This window comes from Gloeophyllum trabeum (assembly GCF_000344685.1).
Source record: "Gloeophyllum trabeum ATCC 11539 unplaced genomic scaffold GLOTRscaffold_00014, whole genome shotgun sequence".
NCBI lineage: Eukaryota > Fungi > Basidiomycota > Agaricomycetes > Gloeophyllales > Gloeophyllaceae > Gloeophyllum > Gloeophyllum trabeum.
This window is the reverse complement of record NW_006920423.1, coordinates 93,420-109,835: the sequence shown is the minus strand read 5'-3', so window position 1 is coordinate 109,835 and position 16,416 is coordinate 93,420. Positions and strand designations below refer to the sequence as shown.

General features: G+C 52.3%; 3 protein-coding genes across 3 annotated transcripts; 2 read left to right on the top strand and 1 right to left on the bottom strand.

Moving 5' to 3' along the window:
• Positions 1 to 240: 240 nt before the first annotated feature.
• Positions 241 to 1,765, bottom strand: GLOTRDRAFT_132539 (uncharacterized protein; the record flags this gene model as incomplete). The annotated part of the gene is made up of 2 exons (XM_007871439.1): positions 241 to 1,477; positions 1,533 to 1,765. 2 exons carry the CDS (start codon positions 1,763 to 1,765, stop codon positions 241 to 243), a joined length of 1,470 nt encoding a protein of 489 aa, XP_007869630.1.
• A 3,945-nt stretch (positions 1,766 to 5,710) lies between these two features.
• On the top strand, positions 5,711 to 10,125 carry GLOTRDRAFT_132538 (OPT peptide transporter Mtd1; the record flags this gene model as incomplete). The annotated part of the gene is made up of 38 exons (XM_007871438.1): positions 5,711 to 5,866; positions 5,918 to 6,024; positions 6,080 to 6,210; positions 6,270 to 6,277; positions 6,333 to 6,352; positions 6,399 to 6,536; positions 6,589 to 6,622; positions 6,678 to 6,710; positions 6,771 to 6,841; positions 6,893 to 6,943; positions 6,995 to 7,077; positions 7,132 to 7,181; positions 7,239 to 7,296; positions 7,349 to 7,375; positions 7,430 to 7,449; positions 7,502 to 7,690; positions 7,749 to 7,790; positions 7,848 to 7,856; positions 7,918 to 8,082; positions 8,133 to 8,221; positions 8,279 to 8,336; positions 8,386 to 8,429; positions 8,482 to 8,518; positions 8,576 to 8,631; positions 8,693 to 8,700; positions 8,758 to 8,823; positions 8,876 to 8,887; positions 8,941 to 9,016; positions 9,071 to 9,093; positions 9,151 to 9,299; positions 9,356 to 9,429; positions 9,492 to 9,598; positions 9,659 to 9,684; positions 9,737 to 9,752; positions 9,813 to 9,829; positions 9,883 to 9,933; positions 9,998 to 10,022; positions 10,088 to 10,125. 38 exons carry the CDS (start codon positions 5,711 to 5,713, stop codon positions 10,123 to 10,125), a joined length of 2,364 nt encoding a protein of 787 aa, XP_007869629.1.
• A 4,021-nt stretch (positions 10,126 to 14,146) lies between these two features.
• On the top strand, positions 14,147 to 15,059 carry GLOTRDRAFT_122953 (uncharacterized protein; the record flags this gene model as incomplete). Its single annotated transcript, XM_007871437.1, has 2 exons — positions 14,147 to 14,878; positions 14,931 to 15,059. The coding sequence occupies 2 exons, from the start codon at positions 14,147 to 14,149 to the stop codon at positions 15,057 to 15,059; spliced, it is 861 nt and encodes a 286-aa protein (XP_007869628.1).
• Between the last annotated feature and the right edge of the window lie 1,357 nt (positions 15,060 to 16,416).

The following is a 16,416-nucleotide window of genomic DNA, read 5'->3' as shown; positions in this document are numbered from 1 at the left end:
GTAATATTATGACCACATTAGGAAGGGACATACATATCATAGTTAGGCTGTCGTATAGATCGAGAAGGCTGAACAGAGAGTACATGGAAGAACCTTCATATCAGTGAGGCGTAACAATATCGCAACGTTCGTAACAATGTAGACAGAAACACACAGGACTGAGATGAGAAAAATCACATTATACAGCACTTATAAGGTGCTTGGGAGGCCCGCCCGCAGGCCCCAGGGACTGAGCCCTCCTCAACGTGTATCTGAAGTTTGGTCGGAGCCCATTGATCCATCCCAACCATGCAGGGAGCTGTATTTGCTGATAGGTATCGACGTCTCTAAGAGCGAGCCTTCCTCCGGGCTGGATGAAACCCAATACCCGTGTCCCGAGGAGATATCGGAAGAACACGGCGTGTCGGCACTTGTTAGGAGCGTCTGAAGGGGGTCAATCGCTAGTGGGCCTGCGGCGTCCGAATCATGACTGGCTTTATTAACGACATAGTCATTGGAATTCTGGAGCAGGGAAACCGACGTGGAGTGCAATTCAGGCTCATAGGTAGGCGGCTGATCCAGAGGGCCGTCGATCCCTTCGAAATTGCGTTCTAAATCAGTAGCCAGGAGCAGCAGGGACTCCAAGCGGTCAAGCTCTCCAGCGGCCGGAGCCATTACTTCGTTAAAGCGGATAGTACCATGTGTGGGGGCTGCGCTCGCAGGCAGACCGAGATCCTCCGTAGCAGGTTGTAGCGGCGGCACAAGGACACATGGCTCCATGACGGGGGCGGGATCGTCCAAGTTAATTCCTCCAGTGAAGCTAAGCTCGGCAGGTCCTGCTGTACCCAGCATGTAGCGAGTAGATGCCACATCAGCCCTGAGTTCTGAGTCCGGAGCATTGCCGGAATCGAGAAAGTCCAGCTGGTAAAAGCCCCGATTGAATAATTCCACGAAGTCTGTCACACTTAAGGCGGGCTGTGCACCGTTCGTGAAGTTTTCCTGGATGGACGGTGGCGACGGAGCCCGAAAATCTTGCTCCAGTGCTCCCAGGTCCTCGTGGACAGCAGAAGGGCGCCCCAGTAGAGAACGATAGTTGTTGTCGAGAGAAGATGTCCACGAGTTCCCCGACAAGATATCCGTCCCAGAAATGTGGTGATACGACCAAGCCGCATGGTGATGAGACGCGGTTGGCGGAGTAGCAGCCTGGGAAATCTGGAAGAGTGGTGTCATTTGTAAGGAGCGCCTCACGGACTGAGGCGGGTGTGCAGGCCCTGGTAGAGGCCTAGGACTGCTACGCAAGGGCCCGTGTAGCCAGTCCATGCGACGGACGCGGACTGGGCGAGGACTAACAAAATTCGTCGTATGGATGTTGGGGCGACTTCGGTTTGTTGGGCGTACTACCTCCTCGGATGGTCCTGGGGTGGCAGCACGCCGTTTGCCCTTATTCTCGGAATCCTCGTCGAAAACCACCTCCCAGTCCCACTCCCGATAAATCTCACTGGAAAAGTGCAAAGATTAGCGCTATGAACTCATGAGTGTAAAGCAGCACCTACAATTCTTGTCTGTGGGAAAGATGAGTGCGCCAATGCGCGACCATATCGGCAACATCATGAAATGGTATCCATGTCGGTCGCATACACTGTCTCAGTCGACACACCAGGTCAACCCCCATGGCATTGATCTCATCGGCGGAGATGCCCTCATCTAATAGAGCTCGAACTTCGGGACGATCGGAGGACGCGAGGTCAGAAGTGTGGGGCAACATCGTGTCTAGGATAGAAGACATGGTGTAAACCAAAGAGCCAAGAGCTGTGGTTTGGGCGGACTGAAGAGACAAGGACGAAGAGACGAGGGCAAAAGATGATGGATGGTTGAGCCGGCATGACATCCCATTTTATAGAGCCATCCATCCCAGGCGTCCCTTTGTTCTTGCTGCGGTTGAATTTAGTGAAGTGTGGCAGGGAGAAGAAGCATTACTCCCAGCGTGAAATCGCCAGACTTGTACCGAGTACAAGGTAGTGAAAAGGAAAGTTTGATGGTGTCCTCGGAACGCGTCCTCTAAGATGCATTGCGGAGGCATATTCATTGCTTCGATTAATTAAGAGTTACCTTATACGGAGGGGCTGGAACTTCACCGGACGCGGCTACGTCCTGATTGGTAGCCACAATTCCCTTCCGGCATTGTTCGCGCACCGCCTGTAGGGACAATCTGCTTTCTTCTTCACTCGTGTCATCATCAGTGATCCATGCAGGCAAATTGGACTGTCTTCGGAGTCGAGAAGCCCACTTCGCATTCACAGATGTGGCTGGTGTGGGCTTGTCACATTATTGAGAAGATATTTCATCACGGTCATCACGACTCCGACATTGTTCTTGCTCGTTCCGTAGAAATCAGGGCAAACGAATTTGAAAGAGAGGCCACATAGGTTACTGGTGAGTAAGGCAGTACCAGGCAACTGTGGCACTTACCACGTTCGAGACCAAGGTTCTTAACTCTAATAATAGATCATGGAGGTGGACCACAGGGATCGGGCTGATCTTCACTAGCGATGGTACTGAGGAAGGCGAAGCCTCATTTTCGACGGCGCAAGATGTTCTTCTCCAAATGTCTACCAGGTCGCCGGTGAGAGTGCACCAAGCTTCCGAGGCAGCGACTGCATCGATTATTCCGGGGGCGGGGGATCGATTACTCCCCAGATAAGTACTGCAGCATCACCAGCGACGCGTCCAGTATAATAGAAAATGATGCAGGGTTTTTTACAGGACCTCTCGTTAGACACTCACAAGGGAATGTTACCCCATAATTTATCAACTGAGGGTTAAGCGGGACTTCAACAGGGAATACGAGATTTTGACTCGCCGCGTAGTCACTTCTCTATTATGTTCATAGCCTCCTTTGAGCGCAGTACTCAGCAATATGGGGAGTGCAGGCGGCGAAGCCAATAGACCAAGTATGCAGGGTGTGGATGTGGACTAACTTGCACAATACGACCCCTCGAAATAACAATCCCACGAATAAGCTGACAAAGCACTACAAATATGGCAAGCGTCGTGGCTGTCACTGTTCCCGACGCTAGGAGACAGTCCTAGCATATCAAATCACTCCCAGAGCATATTTTATATGAAAACCCAGACCTTAACCAACCCGGGGCGTTCCCCCCCGGACCCCCCCTTTATCGATATCCTGTAAACCATACCCTAACCACCTCACCCTAACCCGAACCTTAACCAACCGGGGGGTTCCCCCCCGGACCCCCCACTTACCCTAACCTACCCTAACCCAAACTTCCTAACCACCCCTCCGCAGTGCGAAGAAAAAACATACAGGAAGTAGGTAGAACATTGGTACAAACCAACAAAAAATGCAGGCGTCAGGATTTGAACCCAGATCCACAAGCCTCAGCCGCAACGCAGACCCGCTAGGCCACACGGAAGACGCCTGTGCAACCACAAGGGGGTATAAATCCAACAGTGCTGACTTGTCTTAGTCAGCAAGTCGTGGGATTGCTTTTTCGAGGGGTCGTATTGCCCAAGACATGTGGACTGTTCATCCGCCTTTTCCCACGCCGGTCTTCCGCGGCATCATGATCATGATCACCTACAGCTGCGTCGACGTCGCTATGGTCCAAGATGCACGATGACCCTCCATCCACGCTTAATATCATCACTTTTTTTTTTTGGACAAGCATAGGCTCCCCGGCAGCTGACAATAGGTACAGCCCCGGTTCGCCGCTATAGCAGGTGGTTCAGAACCACCCGGTCCGGGATAAAAATGCCTTTATGCACCCCCAGCTTGCGCTGGGGAGTGTGGGACTCGAGAGTACGCCTGGATTCTCCGTTGGATAGGAGGCCGTGGCGTTCTAATACCCACTAAAAACCCGTTGTGCCCGACCCAGTCGGGCGGGAGGGAGTCATCGTCAGCTATCGTCCCTCCCCATGTGCGTAGTACGAGTCGTATGGCCTTTGAGGATCTATGCAGCTTGGTTGCAATGATTCGGTCTATGCTAAGCCGTCAGTTGAGGGCCGTCGTCCAGCGGCGGACAATGTTGGACGGGGAGTGTGTGCACCCCCTTATAACCCTTTCACACCTTAGGGTCCATATCAGGTGCATTGATTCCGATACTAATATTTGGAGGAGGCGGGAGGCCCCAGGGAGGAGTTGTCGTGCTTCACTTGGTGCCGGGTTAGGCCCCCGTGCCTGGCGCGGCATTTCAAGATGCTTGTAAACTTTGAGGGTACCTGGGGCGATGATGGCTCCATAGTCGAGGGACGGCCATGGGCCATTCTTTGCCAGCCATAAGTCTTGGACTAAGAGCCAGACTATCTTACGGGCAGGTGCGTCGCACTCTGTCAGGATATGGTCCATGTTGTCGGGGGCATCCCGGCATACTGTGCAGGGTGCGCAGTCTGAGTAGCCAGGGATTCGCTCCCAGTGGTCCCCAATACGGTACGCGCTGTGGTATATCTTGTAGGTGAACTGTCGTACCAACGGTCGTATGCTCTTGTTGCGGCAGGCAAGCCACAGTTGTGCTTCCGTCTCGTCAGTGCCTAGTGCAGCCTGTAGAGCATCCAGAGCTCGGGAAACATTCTGGGCTGTCTTGGTGCGTGGCTCTGTGTCCTGGGTTCCTCTCTCGCGGATGGCTCGGTAGGCCAGGGTCTGGGTGAGGCATGCCAGTTTCATGCCTTTGGGGTCAAAAGCTGGGGATACATTGAGGTCTAGCTCATCAGGTTCAGTTTTGTTGCTCCTTGTTTTGCCAGGTCATTTGCGGCTGCCCCGTTGGGTGTTCGGTTGTGACCCCCCACCCAAGAGAAGGACGTGGCAGCAGACCAAAGTCGAAGTTGGTAGGCTGCCGCCTGGAATAGGCTACGGTTTGAGACCCCAACCCAGCCATTGTCTTCCCAGTGGTTTAGGTTCTTGGTGAGCCCATTTATCACATGGAGTCATTCTCTGGCAAATGTGACAGGCGTGAAGGGTGGTATCAGCTAGAGTGCAGCTACAATGGCTGCTATCTCCCCTGCCTGGGTGGACTGGGCTGGTCCTCCGAGGCGTATGGAGCAGTTGTAAGGGCTTTCGGGGCTGATGAATATACCGCTGCCTGAATATCATCACTTTTGCAATCCAGTATATTTCAAGTTCATGGGAGAAACATTTGGCTCTATGCATCTGTGACAATTTAAATCTGCCTGCGATATGTCTCGACTGACCAGGTATTGACGATCCGACAGGCCGTCGATTCTCGACAGCAACTTTGTGGCACCGCCACCCTCTCCAGCAAATCGACATGGCTTCTTGATCTGGGTGATCTGGCAACCTATCAGAGCTACTAGTATCGCCGAAGCCCGCTTATCGCGCACGTGGCCATGGTGTATGTTCCCTCCCTACCATGCGGCATCAGCAACCTTCTCAAGTCGCGTGCGTTTCATTCGAGTTTGTTCGTAGCTGAGCTCCGAATTCATCCCTTTCGACCTTCAAGCAGTGCTATCAACGGAACACGATACCTGTTACGGTTAGTGAACCAGTCACCATGCGGTGAACAAACAGAGCCTGCTTGTGCCTGAGCGAGAATAAGCTTCGGATGCCTAACATCACCACCGATAGCGCATTCTCCATCATAGATGGATCACGGGCCGCTCCGCTCCCGCTTTATTTACCGTACAGAACCTCGATAGCCTCCTTGAGGGTCTCCTGGACTCCCGCTTTCTTCTCCCCGCGGCCAGTGCTTCAGCGAACATGGAGAACACCAAAGTTCTCGAGAAGACGCACGCCGGGGGTATCGACGAGGTAGCCTCGGTGGATGTGAAGGAAGCGGCGGATGTCGAGAAAGTCTCCGACTTTGAGAAGGAGGAATTTCTCGTCGAAGATTACGCTCGCGACGTAGCGGTCAAAGTAAGTACGGCGTTCGTACAGTATTGCCTCTCGACTGACCTTTCCCTATAGGTTCTCACCACTCAGGATGACCCCACCCAGCCGGCCTTCACATTCCGTTTCCTGTTCATCGGACTCGGTCTGAGCGCATTCGGTAGTGTACTGGCGCAAATATACTAGTAAGCGTTCCATAGGCGACCTCAGGGTCATTTGGATTGAGACCGCGTCGATTAGCTTCAAACCTCAGACTGTCCTTGTGGCCAAATTGTTCTTGCTGCTGATATCGTACTTCCTCGGCGAGATGATGGCAATGCTAATCCCGAGGAAAGGATCTTTCCTCTACCTCAATCCGGGGCCATTTAACAGTGAGCAGGGTGATTTTCCGCCTTGCTCTAGTGACTGATAACAATGCGTCCGCCGGCAGTCAAAGAGGTCTGACACTCGGATATTTTTATTATATGCTCATCTAATACTCATCTCGATGCAGCACACTGCTATCATAATCATGTAAGCACTCACTTAGTGCTTGTTGACGTCGCTCCAACCCCTATAGGTGCTCTACGGCATCTGTCTCCGCCACAGCTTCGGAAATCATTGCTGTCGAAGACCTGTATTATAATAAAAAGTTGAACCCTGCGTTGGCGATATTCATGCTGTTCGCGACGCAGCTGCTTGGATACGGATTTGCGGGGTAAGCGTTCTTGGTAAATGTCACTCATCAGGATATCTGACGGCACATGTAGTGTACTGCGGGATTTCCTCGTTTTCCCAACGGCGGTAGGCTTGCACTCGATTGCACTTGGATAGAGAACTTACGTTACCTCGCCGCAAGACGTGGTGGCCTACTAGTATCACATCGGCTAATGTCAGTGTCAATGATCGCAGCCCGTTGCGGTGAGGAGGGCTCCTCACGAAACCTGCACAGGTCCTGCAAGCACTGCACTTTGATCGGACTCTGGCCAGCAAGCGTGTCAGGATGTTTTGGACTGTCTTTGGGTAGGTCAGGGTCCCCCAGGGGTAGGCGTGATTCTCATGCAGCCTCCGCAGTTGCATCGCTCTATGGGAGATCGTTCCGCAGTACATGTTCCCGGTGCTCTCGTACGTCCGAAGTTGAGAAGAGGAATGGGCGACGATTCTAATTGCGTTTAGGGGTTTCTCCATCATCTGCCTCATCGCGAACGGTCGAGGCCAGGTGGTGCGGAACGTCTTCGGGGGCGCGTCCAATAATGAAGGTGGGTATATTTTCCCTTGATATTTCGTGCGTCGGTACATGTCCTTCGAATCAGGCACTGGTTTGCTGGCGGCTTGTTTCGATTGGAACTACATTGGAAGTGACGTAAGTTCATTTCGCTGTCACCCAACTAAGCCGAAGTTGACATGTCCTCCCCCGTAGTGTCTGTGGGTACCCTTGCAGACGCAGCTCAATCAGGATGTAGGCCTACTGCTCACATGTGAGTGACGCGACAAACATGTGATAACTATCTTACGTCTGGAACCCCTTAGACGTCTTCATGCTCTCCTTTTACTACGGTCAGTGCTAATGGAGACTGGCATGCTCTACCCGCTTAATTATATTCATCGCAGGAAATGTATGGAAAGCCAAGGTCCGTACCCCTGCCGCTGCGACCCCACACTCGTCCTCATTTTGTCCCGCAGAATTTCCCCTTCATGAGTCAGGCGCTGTTCTACGAGAATGGTACACAGTACGATCAAACACTGATTCTGACCAACAACGAGTTGTACGTGCGGCCAAACAGGATGAGTGGACGTAAATATGACGGAAACCCCGATAGTGATCCGGTCAAATATGCCGAGCAAGGACCGGCATACTTCTCTGCATCCAACGTAAGCATGTTACTCTGACCGCTCGGCTATTACAGTATGTTGTCTGACGATCACGCAGGCTTGGTTTCTGCTCGTGTCCAACCTCGCCATTGGAGCTTGTGTGCGTAAGGTCAATTCTTCAGGTGACACCATTCTGATGACATCGCATTCTGTGTAGCTCGTCCACGTACGTCTGTCATATGATATGATGGATCTGTGATTTGGCTCCTCTAACCCGCAAGAGGCAGGTTTACCTGTGGCATTGGGACCGTATTGTTGGGGCGTTCAAATTTACGGGCTTCCGCGGATCGAACAACATCGATGATCCTCACCACAACGTGATGAAGAAGTACAAAACTGTGCCCCAATGGTGGTTTATACTGCTCTTCGTTGCAGCCTTTGCTACCGCACAGGTATAATGCTAAGGTGGCTTTGGGCTTACTTGTTCTAAACTTCGTTTCAGGCCACGAACTACAAGGGCGACAGCGGCCTCCCTTGGTGGGCTTTGATTGTCCTGCTCATCATGTCATTCATCTTGACTGTCATCTACGGGTAAATACAATCTTCTCGTTGCAATCACGTGGAGCGCATGCTGAATACCAGTCCTAGATACCTATCCTCAATCACTGGATTCTCATTGTCATGGTTCGGTACCGGCTTCTTCCAGGTGGGTCCGTTCTCTCGGCGTAACGACGGTTCTTACGTATCCGTGACAGATGATTGTTGCGTTCATGTTGCCCGGGAAGCCCGTGGCAAACATGTAAGTTCTGCTGCTACACCGAGCGCCTATCAAATTCATTATATCTGTGAAGGTATGGAACGGTATATGGACAGCACACAATGAACCAGGTACGACTTTCATCTAAGAGGAGAGAGCACGATATTCACCCGATATCGCCGATGTAGGCACTCAACTTGATGTCTGACTTCAAGCTCGGACAATATACGAAGGTGCCACCTAGGTGAGTACACAGAAGCCGCCTCTGATTGCTATGATCGTGCTCACGTCCGTATATAACGCAGGGGTACGTGTACTTGAACTGCGCATGTAAGGCGGACCCAATTGACGATCCTAACCATCTCTCTAGTGACGTTCTTCGCTCAAGTCTTCGGATCGATTGTCGGCAGCGTGCTGAACTACGTCATGTTAATCAGTGTGTCCTCTCTACATTTGCTGGAATGCGATTGATAGGCGGTCCACCGCAGATATCATCGACAGTAAGAGCTTACCTTCGGAAATGAAACACTTGGACGCTCACGTGAGGTGACAGATAACAGACCTGCTCTACTGAGTATTGCTGGGACACGTCTCTGGAGCGGTCAGAACCCTCAATCGTATAACAGCAAGTACGTTGAACTCGTACGTCAGAGAAACTTAGCTTAACGAACACTTTTCTATAGTGCCATCAGCTGGGGAGCACTCGGTAAGCACACGTTCACAAGCGATTATCGTTACAATTGGGAACATCCGATGTCTACAGGGCCCCAAATGTTCGGGCGTGGCGGAACATATGTCATGGTACCCATAGCTCTAGCCATCGGCTTGTTCCTCCCGGTTCCCTTCTGGCTACTCCACAAGAAGTTCCCAAAGTCTGGGTTCAACAATGTCATAATGCCCATCATTGTTCAAGTAAGCAGCTGTCCATTGTATATGCAAGTGAGATGAACCAATGAACTATGTCGTAGTACTCCGCATGGTTGACCGTCGGCGTCAACTCATCGATCCTCTTCGCCATCGTCATCGGCATAATTTCGCAATAGTACGTACCAGGCCATGATGATGCTGCCAGGCTCTCTGACCCACCCGGATCTCGGTGTGAAGTTTCGTAAGGAACAGGTACCCACGGTGGTTCAGTAAAGTAGGTCTTTCGCAACCTCCCTTCGGCGTAGTGTCGTTAATCCGCTATTACACTCCAAATTTTAGTACAAGTAAGCCATAGATTCTCCCGTGCTCGTTTCATCTTTGCTCAATCGCTCTCTCTGCGATAGCTACATTCTTTCGGGCGCTCTGGTTAGTTCGTTCCGTCGGTCACAGTGCTGATAGAGCTCTGACTCGTTGTTTTCCAGGACGGGGGTACCCAAGGTTTGTCACGTGCGGTGACATTACTTCTTCCTTCGTGGTGCTGACGGCTTTCGATGGCAGTGATGATATTCATCCTGGTAAGATCTGCCTAATCCACGGCGCATGAGGGCTCACCCCGGTCAATTGATAGTCATTCGCGGTCTTCGGAGCCGCAGGGACCGCGCACGATTTCCCCACATGGGTACGTGGAGTCTCATGTCCAGTGGGATGATGTAAACATGTTTAATATAACTACATTCCTTTAGTGGGGCAACCCATCGCTTGACCAAGGTACGTGATGCCATCTAAACATTTCACTTGATTGCGCGATACTGAATTGGCGACCTCCGTATCAGGATTATCTGCGGACAGGTGTGCAGCACCACCAAGTTAAGCTCTCCATTCTCCACGGTTTGGCAATGCAGGACTGTGTTGTGTCAGGGTAAATGGCAAATTATGCGTCACATACGGTGGGTTATTGCAGAGGAAGGCGGGCAGGCCAGTGTATTCCAGTAGACTAATGAGAAAACGACCCCGGATGACGAGTTCCACTTCAACGCAAAATTTCAGAGCATGCGGCCTGTGGATTTTCTGTATGTGCCAGTCGCATGGGATCTACAACTATCTGCCCCGTTTTCTAGGGAACGACGAGCTTGTGCGGAGGACTAGAGGAATCTTCCAGGACATTTCATCCTTCCCGGGAGGTTAGGGTTTTCTTCGCTGCTTCTTAGGGATAAAGGCGGTTCTGAAGCTGGCGGTGTGATGTGGAACAGAGGAATGCACTCGACTGTCTCGACGTCACATCTCTCTGTCTTCCTTTGTGCCATCACTTTCCTCCTTCCACCCGAGCCTTACGCGTGCAACCGCCTTCTCTCCAACATTCTGCATCATGAGCGAACGTGATAGGTATACCACAACCCTAAGGCCTTGCCGTATCAAAGCAGAGTCTTGACGCGATCAGCGCCCCAGCTAATATCGAAGCCTCACTTCAAGTTCGTCGGGTTAGACTTCGAATGTAATCGACTCTGCGAATAATTCAATTGGTTCACCATGCGCTGATACATGAGAACTCGTGATAAGTCGTCTAACTAGGCTGGCACTGCGGTGGAATACATGAGCCATGCCTACACCGACAAGTAAAAAATGTTGAAGTATGGAGAACTCCGAGGTAGCAAGGCCTCGAGCCTTTTAAGCAGTAGGACCTATCAATGATGTGACGCGAAGCGGCTAACCCGACTGCTCAGCAGCGTGGAGCACCAGGACCATCAATCCCATGATCCATCCCTCGATTAAAGGATGCAGCAGAGCAGATCATTTCTTCTGCGGGAAAGCGACGACGACCTAGATATGCTAGGCAGACTTACTGAAATTCATACATCAGGAGTGAACATGCTTCAGACACAATGAGCATCTATCCCGGCAAGTCCGAGACTGGGCGACTGGCCGATACTAATACATCCCGGCGTCATAGAGGATATCGAAGGGGCGAACGGCGACTGGATAGCATCTGGAACTCCAATATAAGCGTAGCGCGTGACATAGTTGTTCGCAAGGGCGGCAGGTGGAAGGCACCATCTTCAACCCAAAGACCCGAGTATCAGTAGGGGTCCCTCGCCCACGACTTGTGCAAACCGGCGAATGCCCTTGCGAGAGCCTGTCGAAAATTCGCCAGTCGCGAGGATGCTACGGAAGGTACGCCTCGGCGCAGCAGCAGACATCAACACCACATTTTATACCAAGACCAAGACCGAGACCCAGTGTGAGTAATTCCACGACGCAGACGGGGCAATCGGGTCCCAACCTATGTCGGATGGGAATACAGGAGCGCCAGAATACGAAACCGCACCAGTGTAGGTATCACTCGGCACGAACGGGCCGAGATGCTCACATATATCGAGTCTGAACAACCAATAGACATAGGGACGGGAAGCCACGATTACACAGGTTCAAAAGCCCGGCAAATTAAGTGTCGAGCTTGATGGACAACTGAGAATGCGATTGCTAGTCAGCTGCATCGTCATCCTAGCGCCAGAGGAATCGATTCTCAGCAGTGCCCAAGCGCCCGCTTAAATTCTTCATTGATGATAAGACCCTTGTGAACTGGGAACCGAGAACCGAGAACGGGAAATGAAGCTCCAAGCGGCGATGTAGCCTGTTTCCATTCTGAGCCGCTTTGTATGGTATCCTCGTGCTGAAGCCTTGTCCGCCACGAAGAAGAAGGTCACGAAGAGGTAGAAGAATACAGGGCGATCGCGAGATCCGTTGGTCTGGCTCTTCCGAGGGAAACTGTGGCGAGGCCGTAGCGGTGAGAGCCTGGACTCAGAATATACTTTGGGCCACGTACGAGAGCGGGTCGTCATGGGGTGACGGAGTAGCCACTATACTACTGCTCCTCAGCTGGAGAGTAGCTAGCCCATGACCCACCCAGTGTGGCTTTCCCAGCCATCGGTTCATGATCACCTCGCAGCCTGCTGAATGAGACGAGAAAGTATCCGCATGAACAAGGACCGCAGTAAGGAAGTTTAATATTTATAAGGACCCGTGGCGCAAGTCTAGACACTTCATAGAGTATGTGCCTCCGTGGTAGTGGCTTCGGGTTCCGTAAGGGGGATAGTGAATGAGGCATGCGGGACAATAAGGACCAGGGCCCGAAGCTCAAGTTAATCTTAGATACATGGCCGGAAAGGAGGATCGTAGCGGCGGGATGAGAGATATGATCAGTAATGTTAGAGGTGCAGATGGCTCACCGCCGGATAGAGCTCGGTGATTAGAGATCCGGTGTGTCTTCGATTAGAGGGATCTACGGAGATGGACAAGGCTTCTCCACCAAGCTGATACTAATCTCAGTGGGAAAAGGCCTGGACTTGGGAGCGGAAGGAAGCCACTAAAGACGCAGGAGACATCCGAGGGCTCGAGCTAGCGCGGTTCTTACTCTTGCTCTCCGGAACGTTGGCGCGCACCATAGGACATTGAGCCATCTTGCTTTCACAGCACCAGCACAAGCACACCGATGCACGTAAAAACTTTCTCGCACTATGACGCTGCTTTTTCAGGTGCTGTGAAAGAATGGGATGGAACTGTATTGCATCCAGTCAAAGCGAGCCTTGGATTAAATAGCAGTGACCAGCAACGAGGGCAGAGGTCATATGAGCGAGCCACGAACAGAGCCTTAACGACATCGGACAGATCGTGTGGCCATCACGGTAGTAGCTACGTCATAGGGGGGCATCTAGGGTCTGAGGGTGAACCGTACCTATGAATGGCCTTTATAGGTGGAGGGTACTATAAGAGTAAGTGGTGCAGGACGAAGAGGAATAATGTTACTTGAACCGTTGTTTCCAGTATATATATTGAGCTACAAAGATGAACGTGAGATGGGCTCCAGAGCAGCAGGCTTGTGCCAAATGCTGAGTTATCGGGGATATACATGATGAATGGGTGGGTTCACCTAGGTGGAGGGAGTTCCAGAAGGATCAAGCCGGCATATTTCTCAGTCCATGTCTGGCCGTGCGTAGCCAGGGTTTGACGACATCAGGTCCCGAGCGCCCCAGCTGACTTGTGCTTCAGCCCTCTGATCCTGTGCACAACAAAAGCGTCACAAGAATAAATAATTCAAGCTCTATAGCAGGGCAGCTTCGAGGAAGGGATAGAAAGCGTTAAGAAACCAATGCTTCGTCCGAGGCAGAGGCAGCCACATTCGGGCAAGTGTGGCGGAGTTGCCGAAAAGCGCACCTAAAGCGGAAATGCACTTCCGGCGAGTGCCAGCGGTTGCACCAAAGCCTCGAGGCAGTCCTTTGGTCATCTGTTTACAACGCGGACAGCATACCCTAATTCCTTATATACCGCTAGCTGCTTTCTTATCGATACGACGAATTCTTCTTAGAGGGACTCTTCTGTCCATTCTCCATAAAAAAGGCTGCTCTGGCTGTGCTGCTAGACTCGGTTTGCTTCCGCGTCGATCAACGATCAACAAACGGCTTGTTACCCTTATAGGCCTGCACAATTAGTTTTCTAGCCGTGCGGCGTAGCTCTGGTTATCTGTCCTAGACTCGGTTATAAAGGCAGGCCAGGTTCCAACCAAGGGACGCCTCGTTTTTTGTTCATCAGCCCCCCGCCGCTGCGCTGGCATCTAGGTCGGCAGGTCCTGCGCCGTCTCGCTCTGATATATCATAGGATATATTACTCCTGGCTGTCCGACTACTACCCGTTTCCGTCCCCAGCCGAGCCAACATACTCATCCGGCTCGTACTCTGACTCGACCGACACACTAGCACCGACGGTAATCGGGATATAGCATAGGTTATATTATTCCTGGCTGTTCGCCTACTACCCCTCGTCATCCCCAGTCGAGACAACGTTCGCGCGACTATCCTGCGTACTATTTAAACCCTCTCTCACCTCCGGCCACATCAGCTATGACAGAGTACGACTACTCGCCCGAGGCCTACCAGCGCGCCATGGCGACGCACAACCGGGTCAGCAATTGGGTCGTCTCGCAGACCTACTCTCGCCCGCAGTACAATAACCCCTTCCAGCTCACGCGGTCCGAAGCCGCCGAGCGCGCCGCCTCGCCCCAGTATACCTCCACGCCGTCCGATTTCCCAGGCTCGCCAGGGCTTTACGCGATGGAGCTCGAGCGGCGGCGCGGGCGGGACCGCAGCGTATCCATGAGCGCGGCGGGGCACAACCATCATCGCAGAAGTGCGTCTACAAACACCCCGGGGTACCCGCCCACCAGCCAGCGCGCCACAGCAGGTTACCGCCCGCCCCCGACGCGCTCGCAGACGTACTCACTCTCGCAGACGCTGCGCCCGCAGTCGTCGTCGCAGTCGACCTCGCGCACGACCTCGCCGCATCGCTCTAACTCGCTGTCACAGTCGCACTCCTCGTCGCGCACGCGCAGCCCGGCCAAGCCGCCGTCCGGGACTTATTACGCGCCGCAGCCGGCTTACCCGTACCAGCCGCACTCGCAGCCGGTGGTGTATACTTCACCGCAGACGGGGAGGTATCCGCAACAGTCAGGGACGGCATATTATATCAAGGGCGGACAGGTGCAGCCGTACCTATATGGGGGGAATAATAAGGTCGTGCAAGTACCGCCTGGGCAGCAGGCGTATGTATACCCGGGGGGCGATGTCCGCATTGTTGTAAGTTGTTTTCTTTCGTCGTCGATGGCATGTTACTGATGAACGCGTGCAGCCTAGCAAGCACGCTACGCCAAATACCCTTAAGAAGAAAACCGGGCAGCCCTTCCTCAAGCGCCTCTTCACAGGTTGGTCGACCGGGAGTATGAACTCGCGCGACCGCCGCCGCCGGATGAGTTACTAGCCTGCCGTCAAGCTTCCGCCGCCTGAACCTGCATTCGGATGGAGCCAGGCCCGTGATGTTCGATACATTCACGGATGCTAGGCCAGCCCTGATCCGATATTGTGCATCTCCGGACTCCATTGCATCACATCGCATCGCATCTGTACATGTGTACATACATATACATCTGGCACGTTCCCCATTTCTCTTTACCCTTCTCGTCGACCACCTACATTCGCTTATTATCTAATACCCTGCCAGACTTTGCGTCCCTTCCTCTTACAGTGTATTCATTGCCGTTCCGTTATCGTTGCTGGCCGCGTTGTACAGATAAAATTCTTTATTACCTTACGATCCTCCCTGTATATAATAGAGCGTATAAACGTACGAACATAGATAGACGACTTGTTACGAGTTTGCAAGTATTGGCGCATGACTGGACGAATTACATTGTTTGGAGAGTCGATTACATTGCGATGCTAACCCTACGAACTTGAAGCGAGGCTTCGATATTAGCTGGGGCGCTGATCACGTCAAGACTCATGCTTTGATACGGCAAGACATTAGGGTTGTGGTATACTCTCAGGTTCGCTTATGATGCCGGATAGTCGTTAAAAGGCGGTTGCACGCGCGATCCTCGAGTGGAAGGAGGAAACTAATGGCATAATTGTGGACAGAGAGATGTGATGTCGAGTGCACTGTACATTCATCTCTGTTCCACGAGCTTCAGAATCCCCAAGAAGCAGCGTCGGAAACCCTACCCTCCAGAGTAGCCTACTCTAGAGGTGTGTCATCAGATCTCCAAGTGATACGGGAGAGGACGACGATGCTATGTCAATGTTCTCCTAGCCCTCGGAACCCTTTGAATATGCACCTCGCTTCCTGATGGCGTATTACGCGTCATCGAGCACAACCTCGATTTACAAGCAGACAGTCCAAAATCATGAGAACTATTACAAGAAACATGTCAAGAAAGAGTATGATACGATATCGAAAGGATACAGCTGGTGCTCTTCTGCGCAAAGAGAGTTCAGTGAGATCACCGAACACAAACAGGAAGCTTGCTCACGAGACTGCTAACTCTTGACCCATACCTGACCGCCAAGCGCGAGCTCTGATAGTACAATTTATACTACAGCTACAGTTGAGTCGTGCCTCCGTCTTCAAAGAGCCCCGCAGACTGCATGAGGGAAATGAACTGTGGATCCATTCCCAACGACGATCCGGGTTGTCCCATAGGTGCTTCCTGAGTAGCAAGACCGGGAAAGAAGCCAACAAAGTCGTCTTCCATCGAATAGGACGAGGGGCCATCCCCTGCTCCAGCTGGGAGACTAGTGAAGGACGGGACGTCGGCAAGTGGGCTGGGATGTTCAAGATG